The following is a 25,379-nucleotide window of genomic DNA, read 5'->3' on the forward strand; positions in this document are numbered from 1 at the left end:
TCTAGTAGTGACATCCTGGTAGTCCAGCCAGGATCGTCTCCGCAGGACGGAACTCATCAACGGTTAATAGCATCGACTTGAAATTTGGTATGCAAATGTAGTTTGGCTGACAATGCAAGTACAGTCAGCAAAAAATCTTGTATTAAAATGATTTTTTTATGATTAGGTAATTTATTTAACGTAAGAACTATTAACTAATACAACAATAACTACATTTCCATACTAGCCTTGTGCAGGAACATAAACTCATTAATTTTACTAAGCATAAGATGGCAATTGAGATTTTTACTAAAGCCACCAATTATTTAAGCTTTCTATTCAAAATATTATTTTCTTTATCCTTTTCAAGTCAGTCGATAGTAATACTATTCGATACAAGGTGGCGCTGTAGCACTCAATCATTTCAAATTTCTGCATTGTAAATTATTAGTAACTCTATCCGACAAAAGATGGTGTTGTTTTTCTGAGCTAGCATTTTCGTTTCCAATGTTGTCAAGAGATGTCGTTTTAAAAATCAAACCATTTTGAGTGTTAATTAAGAGTTATTAATTTGCAATATAGACCAATATTAGTATCTGTAGATTGGTGAACGAACTAGACGCCTTCTCGAATGATTGTCTAGCCTCCTAACGCCCAGAGTCCTTTATAAAGGACTTATTGTAATTTTAAATTAAACTCTATCAAATGACATTTAGTTTGATGTTCATAATTATAGCAAAAATTTGACTTGGGCTTGGGCGTTAGGAGGCTAGATATACGTAGTACTTACTATTCCGATGCTAGAGATAAGTGCAGACAGGACAGGGCGAGGTCCGACTTCAAAAAAAGGAGGTTATCTTATCTATTCGGTTGTATTTTTTTATGTTTGTTACCTCAGAACTTCGTCATTTATCAACCGATTTGAAAAAACCATAAGCATCTGGATCTGATGATTGGATCCAAAGAAAATCGATGGAACTCTTCAAATATTGTAGGGACACCTATGGTAATTTGCATATATTTACAAAAGTACAAAATACAAAATAGTTTATTTCACAGAAAACAGAATTTTACAACAGTAGGACTATCCGTCAGTGACCAAACTAGGCTGAGCCTGTAACTTGGCCAGCTGCGAGTGCGGTTGACAGTAAAAGTTGACAAACGAGGAGACAATAATATAAAAGGGAACAAATTTAACAAAACATGTGGTATGCGTGTATGTATGTATGCGTGTGTGTATTTAGTAGTAGGTAACTCGTGCATTTGCTCTTGAAAATCATCATATTTGGTAAAGTGGAATTGATGATGAAGACCACATTTGACCAACAGAGCTACTACTCAATAACAAGTACTTCACGGGTTGAATTTCAATTACTTTAACACAGTTGCTAATCAATTTATGCTCGTCGTAATGAATATGGTGAAATGGAACGGGTGGTGAAGCACCAGGACTCCTCAATAATGAACGTCACTGCATCAAAAAAAGCAATCTTTCGTAGTGTCGAGCAGTTGGCATTAAACTATGGTAGCTCAGACTATACACAGAATTAAAGTTTACTTTACAGATTTTGACAGCGGCGTCTTTAGCCCATGTAGCGCCCGTGTGCAATTATTATTTTTAGCGCCATCTAGGAAGCACGCGGTCAAAATGGAATAGGTACAAAGTGCTGCGGCCGGCGCCCCCCTAACACCGCTGCGCCCATGTGCAACGCACACCCTGCACTATAGGTAAAGACGCCTCTGGATTTTGATACATTCATTAATTGTACGTAAAATAAAAATAAAATCTTGTATATATGTATAATTAATAATAATAATACAATAAATATCATGGGACCCTTGACACCAATTGACCTAGTCCCAAACTAAGCAAAGCTTGTACTATGGATACTAGGCAACGGATAAGCATAGTTATATAGATAAATTCATACTTAAATACATATTAAGCACCTAAGACCCGAGAGCAAACATTCGTGTTATTCACACAAATATCTGGCCCGGCCGGGAATCGAACCCGGGACCTCAAGCTTCGTAGTCAGGTTCTCTAACTACTTGGACCATATATATACTAGCTTTTGCCTGCGGCTCCGCCCGCGTGGTATCCGGTCATCGCGCGCTGTTTCCTCGGGAACTGTGCATTTTTCCGGGATAAAAGTAGCCTATTTCACTCTCTGACCCATAAACTATCTATATGCGATCCGTCGCTCCGTTACGGCGTGAAATACGGACAAACATACAAACACACTTTCGCATTTATAATATTAAAGTATGGATAGTCAAAATCTCGGAAACGGCTCCAACGATTTCGATGAAACTTGGTAGTGGGGGTTTTCGGGGACGACAAATCGATGTAGCTTGGTCTCATCTCTGAGAAAACGCTTATTACCGAGTTTTAGTCCGAGCAAAGCTCGGTCGCCCAGGTATTATATTTTATTGGGCAGTGGGACTTGGGCTGGAATGATGATGATGATGAATCACCGTGATGGATAACCTTAAGCCGTGCTATGGAATGTTTTGATATACCTAATACAGTTATCGCGGTGTTTTTCTACGTAAATTATTATTGTAGGTAGGTATCTAATATTAACAGTGCACCGGATAGTTCGTTTGCTTGTGTGTTTGTAAAATTTTTAAACTTTGCGGATGTACATAATCAATCAATGAACTATATAGGTACAACTAGCTTTTGCCCGCGGCTTCGTTCCCTCGGGAACTGTGCATTTTTCCGAGATAAAAAGTAGCCCATGTCACTCTCTGGCCCATAAACTATCTCTATGCCAAAAATCACGTCTATCCAAAAAAACCGGCCAAGATCGTGTCGGACACACCCTAATATTTTTGTAAGGATTTCGTATTTTATACGGAATCTTCCTAGTTTAGGTATATTTTACACCTTAGGCTGCTATTTACTCTTAAAGTACTAATAATTCTGAAGAAAACTTAACCGTTATAGTTTTCCTTGTAAGTTTGATATACCTACTACAATTTTGATTTTTTTTTTAATTTTTCCACCTACCGGTTTAGATTTTAGAGGGCCCGAACGCTCAAGTTTATGAAAATTTGCACTCTAAAGTTGAATATTTTACAAATGAATCACTGAATCGAAAAATCGTTCCAGCAACCCCCTAATTTTAAAAGACCTATCCAACGACACCCCACACTACAAGGTTGGATGAGAAAAAAAATCACCCCCACTTTACGTCTATGGGAGGTACACCAAAAAAATTTTTTTTGTTTTTATTGTACTATTTTGCCGGCATACTTTACATATACATTCTTGTATAATTAGAGATTTAGATCATTGATAGTCCCTGAGCAAAGTTGCAGACGGATTGACAGACAGACAGACAGACATGGCGTAACTATAAGGGTTCCGTTTTTGCCATTTTGGCTACGGAACCCTAAAAAGTGAAACAGTTATTAGACGGGTGCAGAGTTAAATGACAGTGACCGAATTATTAGTAGAAAGTTTAATGTATAAAATATACCTAAACTTGTTTTTAAGAAGGGTTTTGCTCGTCTGTTTACCTTAGACGGTACTGTACCCTACACAGGTTATCTCACATGGTGGATATTAACAGTAATAATGCTTATCAATATTACTAAAAGCTGTGGTATACAAAATATGTTTTAGACGGCAAGCATTTGTAGCAAACAACTGACGACTTGGTGAGTTGAAGAAATAAATTATAATAAAAAAAATCCGGCTGCCTTAAGAACTAAAAGGAAGAAAATAAGTCTAGTGGTCTACAACTCTGTCAAGTAGCAAATTTAAAGTTCAACAGTCGGGACCCATTACTAAGAATTTTTGAGCTGGTCACGATTTAAATGGGTCCCGACTGTTGAACTTTAAATTAGCTACTAAACAGAGTTCTAGGCCACTAGACTTATGTTCTTCCTTTTAGTTTATAAGGCAGTCAGGTTTTTGATTTTTTAAATTTAAAGTTTTAATTTATATTTTTTTGATATTTCTGTAAAAACGGTAGATTAATAGAACAAAACCCATATATATTTAGAATGGGCTAATTATTAGTTACATTACTAGTTACATTACTAGTTACAATACAACTTTTTTTTTTCATTCCTCCACCATATTTTTTTTCGCAGACGCCATATTGAAATATTATATAGCTTTTGTCACTCCGACAATTATGACAAATCCAATGATACCTCATATGTTAAAATCCGTCTAGCCGTTTAAGCTTTAGCGAGCACCAAAGAAATGGACATATATACCCACATATGTCCGTACATACATACATATATACATACATAAATACGCTCGAAAAACATAACCCATAAAAATAATCTTGAATAATTCTATAAAAAAAATCAGGCGAAATTGCTAAAAGCCTAGAACTTAACAAACTTCATAATTTGCTACATGTATTGGATTTTTAGATCAATTTACCAGAATCGTTATTTCCTAGCAGCAAAATTTCCATTCGCATCTTTTCCAAAATGCTTTTCTTCCCAATATGCTTTTTTACTTAATCTTATTTTAACAATAGCGTTTTTTCCCAATTTTTATCGACACAGAAATATAGGTAGGTTTAGGTTATGACGACTAACACTATTTTTGGATTTAATAACGTCTGAAATAAATTTTAATTCATTTATTTATGTTAAGTTTGCATCAGCCCAAAGGGCCAAAACTACACAAAAGTCGAGGCTCCGCGTGAGCGGAGCTCCTTCGACGCTGTGTCTGTGTCGATTTTGATCGGAAAAAAGGCTACTGTGAAAATAAGCTTCAGTCAAAAACCATAACATTTCATTTTCAGGGAAAAAAGTATTATGCGATCGGAAATATTTCTACTAGAAAATAACATTTCTGGGAAATCGATCTAACAAACCGCTTGGGGTCCGGGTTCGTTCCCCGGTCGGGGCAGATATTTGTGTGAATAACATAGCCAACGAAAAGTTGGAAAAACCCCCGACTTTGTCACTTCAAAGGTCAATTCGCAAAAACGGCTGAACCGATTTTGATGAAACATGTCTAAGAACCTGCATTCAAAATAAAAAAACCACATTCAAATCGGTCCACCCGTTTAAGACCTGCGGTACCACAGAAAGACACATACATAGCGGTCAAACTTCTAACACCTCTCATTGCGTCGGGGGTTAAAAATACGATGGAAAAATATTATTCAATAGATCTGAACGTAACTGTTTCTTTTTAGATTTAAACATGGAGGCTGTAGTATTCAACGGTAAAGAGCTCACACTAAAATATGTGAAGAACCTCCCCATTCCGAAGGTCGTGGATGACACCGATGTCATCATCAAAGTGGAGTACTCCGGAATCTGTGGGACTGACGTGCACATCATTCAGGTACGAAAAAAAAGAGTTAATTAACTTAACTACAATAACCTACCAACAAAAAGTTGGAAAACCACGACTTTGTCACTTCAAAGTTCAATATCTCAAAAACGGAACTTTGATGAAACATGTCTAAGAACCATCGCTGGAAAACCTGCTTTGAAATAAAAAAAACTGCATTCAAATCGGTCCACCCGTCTAAGAGCTACGGTGCCATAGACAGACAGACAGACACACAGACATACAGACACACATAGCGCATTCAAATTAAAATTCAAAACTGAACTCATTTATTTGATTCTGTAAGTAGGACGCAATGGGCTTTAAACTTTAAACGTCATTTTTTTAGGGTTCCTGTGATGCAGGTATAGATATCAATTAATAATATTGTAAATCTGTTTAAAGAAATATATATACCTCGTTGGGCGTCTTGCCGGATTCTTCTCAACAGAGATTTTACGAGCCTGTGGTAGATTTTTTTTGACATTCATAAGTGTTTGCAGCCTAAATTGAATAAAGATATTTTGACTTCGACTATGATAAGAATAATCTTAATATTACAGCTGAGAAGCTTAATATAATTAGACTGTAATCGACTACTAATCAAGTATGGAACTGATTTTGCAGTTTTACCCTTGTACAAGCCCCCGTCTTTTAGAAAAGTCCATGTTTTTTTTTACTCTTTTAACGAAATATTGCAACGTTTATCAACCTTTAAAAACTGTTAAAAACTTTAAAAATGTAACGTATACGTCAAAACATCGTGAATCAACCTCAAGCTTATCACAAATTAACAGTTCTCAGCTGACCTCTACAAACAAAACAAATGATTTTTCCGTAAACATAGGAAAATAGCTGGCAGATTAAACTCAAAGTAGGTCGCTGTCAGCTCTGTTTGTGCTGCTAGATATCGATGAAGCAGAGGTAGAAAGGATAATTATGGACCTAAAAGATGATTGTGCAGCCAGTTCAGATGGATTTTCAAATAAAATGCTAAATCGTTTCAAGCACATACCGGTAACCAAATACCTTAATTTTCCGGAAATGTCTAGCTGATGGAACTTTCCTAAATGCTTGAAAAAGCCATAGTCGTTTCCGTACACAAAGCTGGGAGCAAAGATCAAATAACAAATTATAGACCTATATCGTTACTACCAGCAATATCTAAAATATTGGAACAAATTATAAATAATTGCAGAGTTGTTCATTATCTGGAAAAAAAATCTTCCGTTTCGCCATTCTTCGGGCTATGTCGGTAACCTTAGTTCTACTGCGGATATCACGATTTCTGATTCTATCTCGCAGAGAAACCCCGAGCATCGCTCTCTCCATAGCCCTCTGAGTGACTTTGAGCTTCTTCATGAGGCTCATCGTTAGCGCCCACGTCTCAGATCCGTATGCCATCACCGGCAACACACACTGGTCTAAGACTTTTGACTTCAAACACTGCGGCAATTTGGACGGAAAGACACTGCGAAGCTTCCCGAACGCTGCCCAGCCGAGTCGGATTCGACGAGTGATCTCTTTCTCGAAGTTGGACCTACCTAACTGGACCATTTGTTCCATGTATACATAGTCGTCAACAACTTCGAGCGCAGAGCCTCCCACTATTACGGGAGGTGGCACAACATGGACATTAGAAATAACTTTCGTCTTGTCCATATTCATTTTCAGACCAACTCGGTCAGAAACTCTTAAAAGCATAGCAAAAGCTCTCGAAAAAGCATAGCACTGAGATTCTCCATGGTCTCAGCCATGACTACAATATCGTCGGCGAATAGAGCAGAGGAATAGGCTTCATGCTCTTGTCCTGTAGTCGGACGGACATGGTGGCGTTTTCGTACAGACATTTCAACACTTCGATATACCGATAGTCAACTTATGATGAGCACTGTTCTTAAATGTTCTGCACTGTTCTGTGTGGAATGTTGTTTAAGAACAGTGCTCGTAATATATAATTGTCTTACTGTTAGTACCCTACAAGATCTATAAAGAGCACTTATCATGAGCACTGTTCTTAAATGTTCTGCACTGTTCTGTGTGGAATTCTGTTTAAGAATAGTGCTCATAATATATAATTGTCTTACTGTTAGTACCCTACAAGATCTATAAAGAGCACTTATCATGAGCACTGTTCTTAAATGTTCTGCACTGTTCTGTGTGGAATGCTGTTTAAGAACAGTGTTCATGATAAATATGTCCTCTGTTAGTACTTTACTTAGGGCTTTTTATAAAAAAAAATGTTTTAACTGTCAACTGTTACAGGGCGAGTTCCCGGCCAGCAAGGAGCGCCCTCTGGCGATGGGCCATGAGTTCAGCGGCATCATCACCCAGGTCGGAAAAGCTGCCGCCTTCGAAGTGGGGCAGAAGGTCGTCGTTGACCCTAACAGGCAAGTCATCATCATCATCATCACTGACCCGACACAAAAAGAGGGGTGTTATAAGTTTGACCGCTATGTGTGTCTGTATGTCTGTGTGTGTGTGTCTGTCTGTCTGTCTGTGGCACCGTAGCTCTTAAACGGGTGGACTGATTCGAATGCGGTTTTTTTTTAATTGAAAGCAGGTTTTCTAGCGATGGTTCTTAGACATGTTTTATCAAAATCGGTTCAGCTGTTATGAGATATTGAACTTTGAAGTGACAAAGTCGGGGATTGTACCTGCACCCGCCCGCAGGCTGCGCCCGCGACGCACCCGCGACTGCTAGCGTACAGTCAGCATCAAAAGTAGCTGGTTTTTACTCTGTCATATTAGGGTAAGGCCGCGAATTTTGACCAATTTGGACGTTTCAAATTTGGAAGGCTGATAAAAAAAAACTGATAACACCTAGAGGTTTAATTTTTTTTTTATTATATGACACGATATAAACTCTCAAGGTCGCAAATGAGATAATTGATTTAAACCCTTTTAAAAAAATAATAAAAATATATTACCGTCCAAAACGTAACGAAAATTGACTATTTTTTTGACCACGAGTACTTAATACCTTATTATTTTCATGCTATTTAACTTCTCATGATCATGATTTTGTTTAAACGAAATTTTATGATATAACGATAGTCCTACCGATTGCGGAATCATGATAATCAAATAATTTTCATGTTTTATATTTATTTCTTTTCACGTGCCAAAAAACCACGTTTTCGTTACGAATACTTAGGTGACGCTTTTTTAAGCTACCTTTAACGCCAATTTCGGTAGAAATTTGTTTTTGTACACTGGCAACTAATACTCTAATAGGGCAACATCGATGAGATAAATAAATCTCATCAGTTTGTTGACAAACAGCCATCAAAAGTGACGCGGAGGTTTTTTTTCGAAAAAACGTCGAAAGTGCTTGTCGATTTTAAGGTAAGTAGATTATTTTTAACTGGTTGTTTTTTCATACGATAGGGTAATCAAATTTCATGTAATGGCATGTGTTATTATGTTCAAAATGTCGTTATTCGTAATGAAAACGTTTTTTGTAAAAATACGTTACACTTTCGTACGATTACGTTATCATTTTTCGCAATGCTACGTATTTTATATCATAACGTTTCGAAACAAATGTGGTAATGAGAAGTTCACACAGAAAATTCTAACTTACACCATTTATTATTAGGTTTCCAATACTGCACGACAGTAAGTTAGTTAGATGGATATTTTGAAGTTAAATAAATTTTAATCTGTACCTGCAGGTTTATCGGCACAAGAGAATTGTGGCGAGTTCTGTGTTCAGTTTGCTTTTGCATAGCGTATTAAAGTGAGAGACAAATTGGTCAAATTCACTTACCTACTTAGTTCATTTGTTACCTAAACTTAATATCATAATAATTTATTTCCAAAAACATCTTTTTACATTGTCACTTAACTAAGATACTACTTCCTAAATTGGTAAACCTGTGATTTAGGGTTTGGCCATTTCTTTGAGGTATTTAATAGCTGTACAGTCGAAGTCACAAGCATGCTCACAACTAGGTGGTAGGACCTTGTGCAAGGTCCGCCCGGATTGCTACCACCATCTTCCTCGCTAATCCTACCGTGAAGCAGCAGTGCTTGCACTGTTGTGTTTCGGCGTGGTGAGTAAGACAGCCGTGAAATTACTGGCACGAGTATCCCATCATAGGCCTCTAGGTTGGCAAGCGTCTGCAATACCCTGGTGTTGCAGATTTTTATGGGCGTGGTGATCTCTTACTCATTTGATCGTTTGCCATCCAGTCGAATAAAAACCACATCAAATTCGTTATGCTTATAAATGTGCACCTTATTGTCAGTGTTAGAGAGGCATGTAAAGATCTTTTGGAAAGATGTTCGTCAACTAGAGGGGTACTTCTACTTCCACATTCTCATGTTAGCTCTATAGATCTCATATAGGACAGATTTAAGATCATATCGTCAGAAAGTTCTAGTAAAAATAAAAACTTCACTTTATTATATGAGATGTATTTTTTTTTCATACATACGTTATCTAATGGGAATTTTTACCAGTTTGATCTAGGCTTATAAAAATTTGCGTTACGTTTTATGGTAACGTCACGTATTTTTTTATTTATTTCTATGTCACATTGGTCAAAATTCGCGGCCTTACCCATTAACACATTTGTCAATTTTGTATGGCGCTAAGTACGTGGCTGTAAAACGACAAAGTACAAAAGTACCAGCTACTTTTGTGCTGACTGTACGCTCTAACGTATACAATGACTAACCTAACCAACAAAAAGTGTCTAACAACCATTGTCAAAAAACCTGATTTCAAAAAAAAAAAACCGTATCCAAATCGGTCCACCCGTTTAAGAGATACGGTACCACAGACAGACACATATAGCGGTCTTCTTGCGTCGGGGGTTAAAAGCAATTATTCATTCATCATCATCATCATGTCAGCCGAAAGACGTCCACTGCTGGACATAGGCCTCCCCCAAGGCTCTCCACTCAGACCGGTCTTGTGCTTTCCGCATCCAGCGCGATCCCGCGATCTTAACCAAGCAAATTATTCATAACATCTGTGTATTCCAGTGCCTGCCACATTTGCGACCACTGCCGCAGCGGCAACTACCAGTACTGCTTGACTGCTGGCATCAACGATACCATCGGTATCTGGCGGGACGGAGGCTGGGCTGAATACGTGAGGTGTCCGCAGACCAACGTTTACGCGCTGCCCGACGAAATTACTACAAAACAAGGTAAGTAATGAGGGCTATCGCGAATGAATTCGCCGCTAGAGGCGCTAGTGTAGCGTGAGGTCTCCGAAATGTCAAATCTCATAGTTTTTGGGTGAGCTACGCGGGTTTATTTATAATAAGTTTTTTTTTTGTGATATTTTGCATAACCCGAAATTAATTATGGCAAATATGCGTTACGGGGCAATGAATGTCTGTGTTTTGAGACAGTTTTGTCTTTCGGAAACTTTTGTCCTCCCTTTTTTCCGAACAAAACGGGCTTTAGCAACACTGTGGTTGCTGGATATTTTTATGGTACGGTTTTAAGGTGTTTTAAATATGATTTTAATCTAAACTTTGTTTTAACGCCCGTAATAACAGACTCTGAAAGCCACACTTAAAAACCTCACGCAACAGTGCGCCATCTAGTGAGACAAAAAACGATAGCCCTCATTAACCGACTTCAAAAACCGGCCAAGAGCGTGTCGGACACGCCCAAATTAGTATATTAGTAATATTTTTCTAAGGATTTCGGATTTTATACCTTAGGCTGCTATTTAAGAGTAAAACTACTAATAATTCTCAAGCAAACTTAGCCGTTCTAGTTTTCCTTGTAAGTTTGATATATTTACTACTATCCTGAATTTTTTGAAATTTTTCCACTCACCGGTTTAGGTTTTAGAGGGGGGGGGGGGGACGCACGATTTTAATGAAAATTTGCACTTTAAAGTTGAATATTTCGCAAAAAATCAATGAATCGAAAAGTCGTCTTCGCAAACCCCTTATGGTATCCAACGATACCCCACACTATAGGGTTGGATGAGAAAAAAGAAATCACCCCCACTTTACGTCTATGGGAGGTACACTGAATTAAAAAAAATATTGTACCATTTTGTCGGCATAGTTTACATATATATATATCCGTGCAAAATTACAGCTTTCTAGCATTGATAGTCCCTGAGCAAAGCCGCGGACGGACGAACACACACTGACAGACAGACGTGGCGAAACTATAAGGGTTCCGTTTTTTGCCATTTTGGCTCCGGAACCCTAAAAATTTATTATTCATAGCTCTACTGTAAAAAAATATTTTTTTCCAGGTGATTTACATTCCTGTTTTAGACTGTAATATCCTAGTAGGATGTTATGAATATGCGGCAATTTATCTCGTGTCATTTGTTGTTCCAATCTCTCCCGATAATTGTCGAGAATTGCCGAGTGTCAAAGTGTATATAATCGTACGATATTATTTTATACCTAAACTAGCTTTTGCCCGCGGCTTCGCCCGCGTGGATTTCGGTTATCGCGCGCTGTTCCCTCAGGAATTGCATTTTCCGGGATTAAAAGTAGCCTATGTCATTTTCTGGCCCATAAACTATCTCTATGCCAAAAATCACTTCGATCCATCGCTCCGTTTCGACGTGAAAGACGGACTAACATACAAACACACTTGCATTTATAATTATTATAAGTATGGATTCTAGGTCAATAGTGACCTAAGAATAGGTAGAAATAAAATAATTATGTTGCTTATTTACTGACAAAATTAGATGTATGTTTTATATCTCTCTATATGACCTTTGGGTTACAATAACAGAAAATAAACAAGTTTTCCGCATAAATATAGTTCATGAGAAGACCGCTCAAGTGCGTATCGGGCCACGTGTACGTTTTTTTTATATATTGCTGTGTGTCTATCTATCTACGTAAATTTATTTTGTATGTGTACTGTTTATAATAGTTGGTTTTATATATTTTTGATTTACTCTGACCTTCTGTAGATTGCACCTGCTAAAATCTAATCCTTATTTTTAGGGTTCCGTAGCCAAAATGGCAAAAACGGAACCCTTACAGTTTCGCCATGTCTGTCTGTCAATCCGTCCGTCTGTCCGTCCGCGGCTTTGCTCCGAGACTCTCAATGCTAGAAATCAGTAATTTTGCACGGATATTATGTAGCAACTATGCAGACAAAATGGTACGAAAAAAACTTCTATAGGCGTAAAGTGCGGGTGATTTTTTTTTCTCGACTAACCCTTTAGTGTGCTGTATCGTTGGATAGGATTTTTAAAACCATTGTGGGGTTGCCAAGACGATTTTTCGATTCAGTGATCTGTTTGCGAAATAATTATTGAACTTTTAATTGCAAATTCTCATTAAAATCGAGCGTCGGCCCCTACGCTTAAATCTAAACTGTTGGGTGGAAAAAATCGAAATCAAGATGGTAGTACTTAAGTATAAGGAGTAAAATTAGGAGTAAATAGCAGCCTAAGGTATAAAATATATTACCTAAACTTGGAAAAGTCAAAGTCGTAAAATATCCAGGTGCCCAGGTTGGAGAATGACCAGGTACCTACCTAGTACAATGTCAAGATCGTAAAATAACCTGGTAGAAGAATGATACGAATGGTTTTTGTACTTGATTATTTCGCAATGGCTACGGAACCCTATCATGGGCGTGTCCGATACGCACGATTAGTGTAAATAATCTTATGGACCTAATTGGAAGTGTTCCTACAAAAATCGAATTGGTTCATAAATGACGGAGTTCTGAGCGATTAGTGTATTTTCCCGTTACGAAATACGTCTCGATCGCGTTCGCGTTAAAATCTCTATTTGTATGGAAACACGAACATCACAAACGTTCCGCTAGAGGCACTGTTCGTGTTTGCATACAAATTGAGTTTTTAACGCGAGCGCGATCGAGACGTATTTTGTAACCGAAAACTTACACTAAGGGCACTGAGGTACCCACAAAAAAGTACGACCGAATTGATAACCTCCTTTTTTCCAGTTGGTTAAAAATGGGCAAAGAATATTTAAAAAAAAATGCTACATGTTCCCAGGTGCTCTCTGTGAGCCGTACTCCTGCGTGGCCCATGGCTTTAATCGCGCATCACCATTCCATGTTGGAGAGAAGATTCTCATCGTGGGAGCCGGCATCATCGGTGAGTCTTCAGATTACAGCTCATTAGAGCCACCCGGCACCCGACCAGCACCGCCTCGACTTTCGGCGTCCACTCGTTGTCGACAGAATAGAATAGAATAGAAGACATTTATTCACATTCACAAAGACACACAAATACAACCAAACTAAAAAACAACAACAGCAAACACAATAAAACAAAAAAAAGAAATACAAAAATTGAAATATATGATTTGTGTGTCCTCGCAAAGTGAAACGGCCGCTGACTCAGCATTATGCTGAAGCGTGAGACGCCTGCAGCGCTGATATTCTGCCAGAACCGTCTGCGACTCGCGGAATGATACACAAATATACTCACATAAATAAAATTAACACATATAAATATATTTTATTGTAAGTACCTAAACAAGAAATAAAAAACTACAATAAACATTAAAGTAAAAAACAAGGGACAAATAAGTTGTTCAAAAACATCAGGCTGGCGTACTCAAAGTGCTGGTTTAGTGAAGGGATTTTTGGAGCGCCAATAAGTATACCTTCAGCTTGCGCTTGGACAGGTGGTCCACGCGCGGACGGCGCGTTGACGAGTGGATCTCGCGTTGTCCACGAATTACCTAGTAGTCGCTATGGCGGCGAGCAGCGGGCTGTCACCGAGTGGTCTACTGAAATACGTGAAATACCTATATAAAGAAGTAGAAATAATTCCACTGTCAAATAATGAGATACATAACATGTACAAAGGCTAACTTATCCCTTTGCAGAATCTCCGTCAGACGACCATAATGTATAACATATTTTCAAGGTGTCAAATAGGCATGCACCATTTTTCTCTTTTTTTTCGCTTTATTTGGCTGCAGCTGAAAACCAGCGCTGTGGTTCCGTACCTCAGCATTGCTGAGCTGCCAGCCCTTTAGGCTAGCTTTAAGTTGACCTTAATTAAACATTAAGTTATATGTACCAGATGTATGCTATCTACAAGTTTGCTGAATAAACTTTTTCTTTCTTTCTTTCTTTCTTTCTTTCTTTCTTTACTCGCCGTCCGCGCGTGGCCTCGCGAGTGAGGCGATCCGGTGACGCTACGGAGTTGGTGTAGTGAGCGCATACCCATACAAATCCATATGAAGAATAACCGTTCGAGGCGAGGCGGTGCTGGTCGGGTGCCGGGTGGCTGTAATGAGCTGTGACCTTTATACTAATGCTAACAACTCGTCCAGGCTTTGCTCGGGTACAATTTAGAAAATAAGCCAACCAACAACAAGTTGGAAAACCCCGACTTTGTCACTTTAAAGTTCCATATCTCAAAAACGGCTAAACTGATTTTGATGCAACATGTCTAAGAACCATCTCTAGAAAACCAGAGTTCAAATAAAAAAAGCCGCATTCAAATCGGTCCAGCCGTTCAAGAGCTGCGGTGCCACAGACAGACGCACGGACACACATAGCGGTCAAACTTATAACACCCCTCTTTTTGCGTCGGGGGTTTAAAATATCGGATAATGACTTTAGATACATCTGAATGCTAACTCACGATACAGTTGTGGTCATATAATTAAGAACGATTTTTTATAGAGAAGATTTTTTCAAACTGACAAGTGTTACTAACTGCATGTATATTTTTGTACTTCTCTCGGTATCGTAAAACTTTTCCGTAGGTACTAGCGGTAAATTTATTTATACATATAATTGGCTAAAAATAAATATATAACTTTATACATTACATCTAATTCTAGTATTACTACTTACTGGCTGGTCATATAATTAAGAACGCTGAATAGTTTATTTTTATTCAAATTTATATAGAGAACGGACGGCCGCTTTGTGGTTTAGGTTATTATTCGAATAATTTGGCGCCATTTAGTGCCGTAAAAGTCTTAAAGGCGATTGCTTCATATAAAAACAATGGGGAAAAATAAAAGTTGTGATAAATCTACAAGAGAAGTAATACTAAAACTTCGCGACAAGAATTGGTCGTATAAACACATAGCCGATCATCTGCAATGTTCAAAAACTATGGTTTTCCACGCCATAAAGCATTTTGCCACGTATCAAACTACTTCAAATCTTCCGCGTGTACCTAGACAAAGAAAGTCATCTCGTCGAGATGATCGAAATATCGTTCGTTTGCAAAACAAAATCCTTTTAAAGGATCTAATACCGTCTAATGAGTTAAGAAAAAAATTTTGGCGAAACAACCCTTCAGCAATCTCGGCACGCATTATTCGAAGGCGTTTGGTAGAAGAAAAGTTGCACGGAAGGATAGCAAGGAAGGTGCCTATGTTGAAACGGTGTCATAGGCAAGCCCGGCTTGCATTTGCAAAGAAGATATGAGTGGACAGTCAGACAGTGGAAAAACGTTCTTTTTTCTGACGAGACAAAAATAAATAGGGTATGTTCTGATGGCAAACGATATGTAAGATGGCCTTCAAATAAAGCATTCGACCCAAAGTACACAAAAGTGACTTTAAAGCATGGTGGAGGAAATGTGAAAATTTGGGGATGTTTTCTGGACATGGTGTTGGACCTGTTAGGCTGATAGAAGGAAACATGGATCAATTTCAATACAAAAACATACTGGAAGAAACATGTTACCATATGCTGAAGGCGTGCTTCCGGTTATTTGGACATTCCAGCATGACAATGATCCCAAGCATACTGCACGTACCGTTAAGGATTCCTCACATCGCAATCAGTTTCTGTCTTAGATTGGCCAGCCAACAGCCCCGATCTTCACCCATAGAGCATCTTTGGTGCGAAGTCAAGAAAAAGGTTTCAAATCGACAGTGTGGCAATTTAAGACAACTGTATGATGTGTTCTTAGAAGAATGGAACTCTATCTCTCTTGCGAAATGTCAAAAATTGATAGATTCAGTGCCTCGCCGGTGTAAGGCAGTAATAAAAAGCCGTGGACATGCTACTAACTATTAATTTTAGTTAAAATGTATTAAATTGCTTTTTTTGTGTACAAACTTCACGTTAGTGTGATTTAGTTAATCTAAGTTTCAAATAAAAAACTTTCGAGCAGTTCAATAAATCGTTCTTAATTATTTGTCCAGCTTCATTACTATTTTAATTTGTTACTAAAGAGAATAAAAACAAAATTTGTAAAAAATTGTCAGCAATTTTATTCTTTATTCTTAATCCCGTTTGCTCTATTCATGTGGCTGTTTCATAACGTAACTAGTTACTTCTAAGAAGAACCACGACTACACATGACATGATTTAGTTAAAATAATCTGAACTTCAAATCGTTCTTAATTACATGACCACCACTGTATAATCTTTCTTCCAGGCAACCTATGGGTGACAGCGCTCCATCTTCAAGGTCACAGGGAAGTCACGGTGTCTGAAATGAACAAGGCCAGACTTGACATCGTAAAAAAATTGAGTAAGTGTACATCAAAAAGCTCTTTTTATCCGACTGCCATAAGGAGGCTCATGTTTTTCGAGCGTATGTGTATATGAATGTATGTATGTATGTGGGTATGTATGTCCATTTGTTTGGTCCTACTTGCAGGCTAAATGGCTAGACGGTTTTCGACATAAAAGGTATCATTAAATCCGTCAAACTGTCAGACTGACGAAGTTTATACAATACTAGCGTTTACCCGCGGCTTCGCACGCGTAAATCATGAGATTATAGCAGTTCAATTGAAATTCCGGGATTTTATTGAATTCGCGTCGGAATTCCCTAAAATTACATCGGGGTTTTCATTGACGTTAAATTAAAACTCCCATTCCAAATTTCATGACTCTAAACCCAGCGGTTGTTATTTCGAGATTTTGTCTCTATCCCGTGGGAACATCGGGATAAAAAGTAGCCTATGTGTTATTCCAGACCTCCAGCTACCTACGTACCAAATTTAATGACTCTAAGCCCAGCGGTTATATTTAGAGATTTTATCCCTATCCCGTGGGAATATCGGGATATAAAGTATCCTATCTTTTAATCCAGGTTATAAACTAACTTTTTAAATAATTTATTGAATCAGGCGTTACTTTGCGGAGGTCCATATCAATGAACTAAAATAATTTCCTTGCTCACCCGCGAACTTACGGTAGCTAAGCTTATGCAAAATACGCGTGTTCATGCAGTTCCTAACTAACTTTTTGCCAAATTTCATCTAAATCCGTCCAGCCATTTCAGCGTGAAGAAGTAACAAACATACTCACTCACTCACAAAGTTTCACATTTATAATATTAGTAGGATGTATTTCAAAATGGCGTCCGTACAAAAAAATGCCAGGGGAATCAATAAAATATTTTGTATTATAAAAATATGGGTATCAAGTGAAATTAGCCTATTCTAAATATACATGCGTTATAATACTTTAAAGCTAACTATTTTGAAAAAAAAAATGAAAAAAAAAACAGACTGCCTTAAACAACTAAAAACATAAAAATAAGTAGGTAATAGTCTAGAATCTGTTAAGTAACTCAAAGTTCAACAGTCGAGACCCATTTCCCAGAATTTTAGAGCTGAGTCCTTATTGTTTTATGCGCGGCTTCTCGCCATCGCTTTCGCCATCTCTTTCTGTCACCATCTTACACCGTTAGACAGAAAGAAATGGTGAATGCGATAGCAAGCGTCTGCGCGTTAGACAAGACGGCCTCTGGTCTAGGTCCCCACTGTTCAACTTTAAGTTACTTAATAGATTCTAAACCACTAGACTTATTTTTATCTTTGTATTACCTTTTTTAAGGCAGTTGGGTTTTTAGTTTTTTGATAGGTACACTATGACATACATACTATGTATGACTGCATTGTAAAGGTTAGATAATTTTCTGGAAGGTCTGAATCAAAATAGTGTTTTTTTCAGTTGTCACGCTTTCTTATGTACCTATGTTATGTCTACCTCTATATAACCAAACCAACAAAAAGTTGGAAACCGACTTTGTCACTTCAAAGTTCAATATCTCAAAAACGGCTAAACCGATTTTGATGAAACATGTCTTAGAACCATCGCTAGAAAACCTGATTTCTAATAAAAAAAACCGCACACAAATGGGTCCACCCGTTTAAGAGCTAAGGTGCCAGAGAAAGACACACAAAGCGGTCAAACATATATACACCCCTCTTTTTGCGTCGGGGGTTAAAAAGTATGGTCCTAACAGAAATACAAAATTTAACTTAGGTTTGATGACAGTGAAGTACAGTCAGCAAAAAAAGTTTGTACAAAAATGTTTTTTTTTTTTATAAAATCTTACTAATTTCAGACACCGGATACAGGCTTCTCAGCCCGGATGTACTCGCAAAAGAAAACAAATTGTACGACGTCATCGTAGACTGCACTGGTAAGTAATTTACACTTTTGTATTTACATGTACATTTGTTCATAATCATCATCACCATCATCCCACACTATATACGTCCCACTGCAGGGCATACGCCTCCTCTCAGAATGAGAGGGCTTGGGCCGTAGTTCGCCCACGGACTTTGCGTGGATTGGGAACTTCACGCACCATTCAATTGCTTCACAGGTTTGTGCAGATTGCCTACCTCACGATGTTTTCCTACGGTGAAGGCAGGAAAGGAAGTTCATAGTGAATTTTCGAATGTAATTTCGCAGATGACTTTCGAAAAATCAAAAACTCGACTGCCTTAAAAACTAAAAGGAAGAAAATAAGTCTAGTGGTCTAGGACTGTCAAGTAGCTAATTTAAAGTTCAACAGTCGGGACTCATAACTAAGAATTTTTGAGTAGGTCACGATTTTAATGGATCCCGACTGTTGAACTTTAAATTAGCAACTTAACAGTTCTAGACCACTAGACTTATTTACTTCCTTTATGTTTTTAAGGCAGTCGGGTTTTTTGATTTTTAAAATTTAATGTTTTTTGTTTTATGTACCTACCAGGTGTCGGTAAAGTGATGGAAATCAACTTCAAGTATTTGAACCATGGCGGAAGATACGTTCTTTTTGGCTGCTGTCCTCTCTCACACCAGGCGATGTATTATTACTATTATTATTGTCATTCCCTTTATTTATTTACATTCTTACTTTAGGTTTTTACAATAATTATATAAAGTAAAATACAAAAAAGTACAAACAAAATAAAAATTATTGTAAAAACCTAACCTAGTTTGCCGCCGGTGGCGGAGTAGGGCTCAAGCTACGGTGGTCAGGACGCAGAGTGAGGAACCTCCGGACGAGGCGTGCCGAGTCCAGAAGTACCGCCTTCTGTATCTGGCCCTTGATTTCGCTATTAGACCGTTTGCCGAAACAACTATCGTCGAGTCGACATCCCACATAGCTGTCACCTCGTGAGCCAAGTCAAGGTACTTGCTGAGTCGAGGTTCTCGTCATGTGGGATGGTGATGTCGACGAGCACTGCCTGGCGGTTTGATCGATCTGTCAGCACGATATCAGACTTATTGGCTACAATAGTCCTGTCCGTGATTACATATCGATCCCAATAGAGCGTGGCACGACCATTTTCGAGAACTGGCGCAGGGGCGTACACGAGTTTGCCGACCTGCGCCTGCTGCTCGCGGATTTACTATATGGGTGTATATAGATACGAGTTATTATTTAACTTGCAATGTATGTTTAAACTGTCTATTATAGTATGTGCGGGTCAAATCTTGCAAGTTAAATTTGACTCACATCTTGTAGTCGGATTGTCTTGAAATTTGGCTTTTTAATCTACATTGCTTGACAATACAATAATCTGGTAGTGACATCCTGGTGGTCCAGCCAGGAATGTCTCCACAGGACAGAACTCATCAACGGTTCACGGCATCGACTTGAATTTTGGTGTGCCAATGTAATTTGTGTGACAATGCAAGTACAGTGAACAAAAAGTACAGTCAGCAAAAAAAACTTGTATTAAAAATGAAATTTTTCACCAAAAACTTTTCTTTTTAGGTTTTTAAGCAAGTTGATTTTAGTTTTTATTTTTTTTATATTTTTTATGTTTCAGGTTGAATCCGTTCCAGATTTACCACAAGGAGTTGACAATCATAGGCGTCAAGATCAATCCATACAATTTCCCCAAGACCATCGGGTGGCTCAAGGCCATGGGTGAGAGGTAAGTTGTAATCATCATCATCATTACATAACATTACTGAGGAAGCCGTGGTGGCCTAGTGGTTTGACCTATCGCCTCTCAAGCAGAGGGTCGTGGGTTCAAACCCCGGCTCGCACCTCTGAGCTTTTCAAAATTCATGTGCGGAATTACATTTGAAATTTACCACGAGCTTTGCGGTGAAGGAAAACATCGTGAGGAAACCTGCACAAACCTGCGAAGCAATTCAATGGTGCGTGTGAAGTTCCCAATCCACACTGGGCCCGCGTGGGAACTATGGCCCAAGCCCTCTTGTTCTGAGAGGAGGCCTGTGCCCAGCAGTGGGACGTATATAGGCTGGGATGATGTAGATGACGTATTTACGCTAAAAAACTTTGAATTTCTTTCTAGAATAATAATAACAACTTATCAAAAGTAACCTAAATGTTAAAAAGCCCTCGATGTTGTCATTTCAAAGTTAAATAATGTCAAAAACCAGCCAAGAGCGTGTCGGCCATGCCCATGATAGGGTTCCGTAGCCATAACGACAAAATCAACTAATATTTTTCCAAGGATTTCGTATTGAAAAATGAAAAAATATTTATTTTCACAAATTGTTAAGTATGCGCATACAATATCAAGGTCGGGACTTCCTAGCAAGTATATTAATACCTGTATCAGGAAGCCCCGTAATTGCCGTATTGTGTACGGAATCTTCCAAGTTTCTTTAGGTATATTTTATACCTCAGGCTGCTATTTACTAATAATTCTCAAGCAATGTTAACCGTTACAATATTCCTTGTAAATTTGATATTCTTATTATATTATCATCCGGAATTTTTTCAAATTTTTCCTCCCAAAAAGTGCCATGAAAATTCCGCTCTCTGCTAATATTATAAACGCGAAAGTAATTGTCTGTCTGTTTTTCTGTCTGTTACCTTTTCACGTGAGGCGTGGTTTTATGTATGTACTAGCTTTTGCCCGCGGCTTCGCCCGCGTGGAATTCGGTTATCACACGCTGTTCCCTCGGAGACTATGCATTTTTCCGGGATAAAAAGTAGCCTATGTCACTCTCTGGCCCATAAACTATCTCTACCGTAGGTACCTCCGTTTCGACGTGAAAGACGGACAAACATACACACAAACATACAAACACATACACACTTTCGCATTTATAATATTAGTATGGATGTATGTACCTTTTCACGCCTAAACCACTGAATCAATTTTGGTAAATTTTCGTATTGAGATAGATTGAACCTTGGAGAACGACATAGGCTCATTTTGCGGGAAATCTGCATAGTTCCCGCGGGAGTGTGATAAACGAATTCTTCGCAGATGAAGTCGCGGGCAACAGCTAGTGCATAATTATTTTTTTTACTTTTTAGGCTTTTTTGGCGGCGTTTTATTTTTGCTGGCATTTTTGTCGGTGTTTTTTGTATCGAGCAGGGGTTATTACAAGCTTTTATTTAGTTTCACCTGTCCCGTTGTCTGACTGTCTGTCTGTAGTCAAATCTTGCAAGTCAAATTTGATCAACTTCCAGTAGTCAGATTGACTTGAAATTTGGAATACTTATGTAAATCGCGTGACAATAAAATAATCTAATAGTGACATCCTGGTAGTCCAGCCAGGATCGTCTCCGCAGGAGGAACTCTTCAACGGTTAATAGCATCGACTTGAAATTTGGTATGCAAATGTAGTTTGTGTGACAATGCAAGTAGGTACAGTCAACAAAAAGTGCAGTCAGCAAAAAAGCTTCAATTTTTTTTTTTAATGTTTATTTAATTTAACTTTTATAAATCAGTTAGGGTATTGCGCCAGGGATTAAAACATTGCTAACTTGTCGTTTTAATTACAGGTATTTGAACTACGAAAACCTCGGAATCAAGACCTACAAGCTATCAGAATACCAACAGGCTCTCGACGACTTGAAGAACGGTGCTATTTCGAAAGCCCTGTTCAAGCTTGTCAAGTAGTTGTACATTCATTTATTTCACTATCGAGTAAGGCCCTGCGCTAGCCGTCGCGGGTGCGTCGCGGGCGCAGCCTGCGGGCGGGTGCAGGTACAATCCTGCGCACGCGACGCGCGCAGTTAGCGCTGCTCGTACCTACTGTTGTTCAACAGGCGGCCACCCGCCCCGTGCAAACCGCAGCTAGCGTAGACGCTTAATTATATTTAATTAATGGAAAATGTAAAGGAATTGATACTTAGGCTGACTTTCCATAAGAGTTCAACTACAAACAGTGTATATATCTATTAAATATTATCCACAGGTAGGGTTGTTTTTTTTTTTTTTTTTTTTTATTTTGACTGGATGGCAAATAAATGGATGGAAAGCAAATGGGTCTCCTGATGGTAAGAGATCACCACCGCCCATAAACATCTGCAACACCAGGGGTATTGCAGACGCGTTGCCAACCTAGAGGCCTAAGATGGGATACCTCACGTGCCAGTAATTTCACCGGCTGTCTTACTTTCCACGCCGAAATACAACAGTGCAAGCACTGCTGCTTCACGGCAGGATTAGCGAGCAAGATGGTGGTAGCAATCCGGGCGGACCTTGCACAAGGTCCTACCACCTGCAAAACCTGGTTGTTGTAGCCATGTGTCATTTTTTTATTTAAGGGTTACTTACCAGCACAGTATATCAAGTTTCCCTATAGTAAGCCGACGGAGACGTCTAGACAGAGCAATCGTGCGGGGCGTGAGGGGTGGGACAATGCGGTCCGTGCAAATCTTCATCTCGCATTTAAATAAGTAACTAAGATTTCATCTATTTATATAATTATATATATTTTTTTTTATATAATTTAATTTAATAACAGGAACTTTAAGTCAGTTAAGTCTAGAAACCGAAAGTATTTGTCGGTTACTAATCCATAAAATTATATTTTGTAGGAAAAAAAAGATTTTTAGTTCAAAAGTATTATATTTTGATATTTATTACCCCTGTAGTAATGCCGCCCCTAATTCATTTTGTTTTATATAATTTCGCAATATCAATATGTACCGATTCGTAAAAGACCGTTTACCTTTACTTGCCCGAATTTCATTTGCCCGAATTTTACTTGCCATACCAACGTTTGCCATAAAATATATAGAACCGTGCTGTTTTCAGGATTTTTAAAAATGTCGTCATATAGAATGCAGTAGGTTAGGTTAGGTTAGTTTAATATCAACTCTGAAGAAATTACTATTTCAGAAATAAATTACTTTATGGCAAATGAAAATTCTAGAAAACGATACATTCGGGCATATGCAATTCGGGCAAACGATAGAGAACCGTAAAAGACATGTACCTTCCAAATTTTAAATTTGTGACAACCCTTCCTTACTTGCGTAAATGCCTATACAGGCTGCGGTATCGCTCAACTTCAAAGGCTTCGGCCTACTGTAGGGAAAACTTTTTATACTGTCCTACTAGCATTATTAAAAATACGGGTTTTTAAATTTCCGGAGACAGTAAAAACGGCGTTATTTAAAAAAAAAACCAATAAGGCCTTAATAATCTTAATTCTTAAAATTGTTGCGTCGTTTTTTGTCCCAGTGTAAAAGGCACTGACTTTTTAAATATCATAATTTAACGTAATACTGTACTGAGTTAAGTACCAAATTACTACATACCGGGTGCCTGTGGCCTGTAATACGAGCAAAAAATTAAAACATAGATCGTCCTCGTCAAACTGAACGACATTAGTTCAGCGACTTTTAAAAATAATGGAGTCTTTGAATTTTCCTTTTTTCATACGAATTAAATACTGCCATCAATGTACGCCAGCCAAGAACCTAACTGACGTCGCCTGTCACGCTAAAAACAACAAGCATTTTGCTTTACATTGCTTCTTCGAATAAACTTAAAAGTGTAATAAAATAAAATAAAAAACAATTATTTTTAAAAGTCGCTGAACTAATGTTGTTCAGTTTGAGGAGTATAATCTATGTTTTAATTATTTGCTCATATTACAGGCCACACCGTATATGGAGACTATACTATGTGGTACTATTATAATAATATAGAGACATGAATTATAAGCACTTTTCTCATATAACATATAACAAAGAAAAAGTCAAGAATATAAAAAAAAAAATGTTTGTTGGGATCTCGTCAGATGTGGCATTTTGTTCTTTACACCAATGGACTAAGAGTATCGAATATATATATAGAATATTAGCTGCATATTAGAAACATGTGGATTCCAGCCAATATGCAGCCAATACCTATTCTATCTAAGATGTGGATTGACATACAATTAATATTAGTTACAAAGTATATTATTTTTGCTTATATAGTTCTAAAAACCCGATGGAAAGACAATCTGTTACGAAAAATCGTTGCTGTTAATATTTAAAATTTCAATTTATATAATTTATAGGTAGTTGACATTATAATTAATAATTCTTAATAAGTAGTAATAATAACATTTTATAATCTTATAATATGATATGGATTCTTGTGATCTTAAATAAATGTTATTTTTTTAATTAAAAAATTATAAACAAAATTCTTGTTTTTATTTTTAAACCCAGCTCTAGTCAACCTAGCCGTTTATTACGTATGCAAGCGATGATTTTTAACCCCCGACGCAAAAAGAGGGGTGTTATAAGTTTGACCGCTATGTGTGTCTGTGTATCTGTCTGTCAGCCTGTAGCACCGTACCTCTTTAACAGGTAAACCCATTTGAATGAGGTTTTCTAGCAATGGTTCTTAGACATGTTTTATCAAAATCGGTTCAGCTGTTTTTGAGATATTGAACTTTGAAGTGACAAAGTCGGGGGTTTCCAACTTTTTGTTGGTAATGTTAGGTTAGGTTATTGGATGCAAGGTCGGGTTCGGTCTAGTTAGTAGCACACCTTGGCACTCTTAGCCAAGCTACTTATATGATATGCACTGGGCTATTTTTGATTTCCGTTAACTTTAAGGCACAATCTACAGGTCCAATAAAGTTAAGTTCTCTAAAACACTAGTGGCCTAACTCTTACTGTTTAAAAGAGAATCAAGAGTTAAGATAATTA

General features: G+C 37.9%; 2 protein-coding genes across 2 annotated transcripts in view; both read left to right on the forward strand.

Annotated features, from left to right (window-relative positions):
- The window catches only part of LOC141443939 (uncharacterized), a 215,344-nt gene that overhangs the window by 142,686 nt on the left and 47,279 nt on the right, over window positions 1-25,379 (forward strand). The gene's annotated exons all lie outside the window — the stretch shown is intronic.
- Window positions 3,589-24,523, forward strand: LOC141443935 (uncharacterized). The gene is made up of 10 exons (XM_074109357.1): window positions 3,589-3,648; window positions 5,160-5,311; window positions 7,565-7,689; window positions 10,295-10,461; window positions 13,281-13,382; window positions 16,650-16,745; window positions 18,576-18,653; window positions 19,215-19,308; window positions 20,281-20,388; window positions 22,224-24,523. Exons 2-10 carry the CDS (start codon window positions 5,168-5,170, stop codon window positions 22,339-22,341), a joined length of 1,032 nt encoding a protein of 343 aa, XP_073965458.1. The 5' UTR covers window positions 3,589-3,648; window positions 5,160-5,167; the 3' UTR covers window positions 22,342-24,523.

The sequence above is a fragment of the Choristoneura fumiferana genome, chromosome 28 (genome assembly GCF_025370935.1).
Source record: "Choristoneura fumiferana chromosome 28, NRCan_CFum_1, whole genome shotgun sequence".
Classification (NCBI taxonomy): Eukaryota; Metazoa; Arthropoda; class Insecta; order Lepidoptera; family Tortricidae; genus Choristoneura; species Choristoneura fumiferana.

What these genes read in the sequence shown, in the direction of transcription:
- LOC141443935 (XM_074109357.1), top strand. Translation starts at nt 5,168, where the DNA reads ATGGAGGCTGTAGTATTCAACGGTAAAGAGCTCACACTAAAATATGTG. An exon ending in CGTGGGAGCCGGCATCATCG is followed by an intron (nt 13,383 to 16,649) that starts GTGAGTCTTCAG and finishes TCTTTCTTCCAG; the next exon opens with GCAACCTATGGGTGACAGCG. An exon ending in CTCAAGGCCATGGGTGAGAG is followed by an intron (nt 20,389 to 22,223) that starts GTAAGTTGTAAT and finishes TTTTAATTACAG; the next exon opens with GTATTTGAACTACGAAAACC.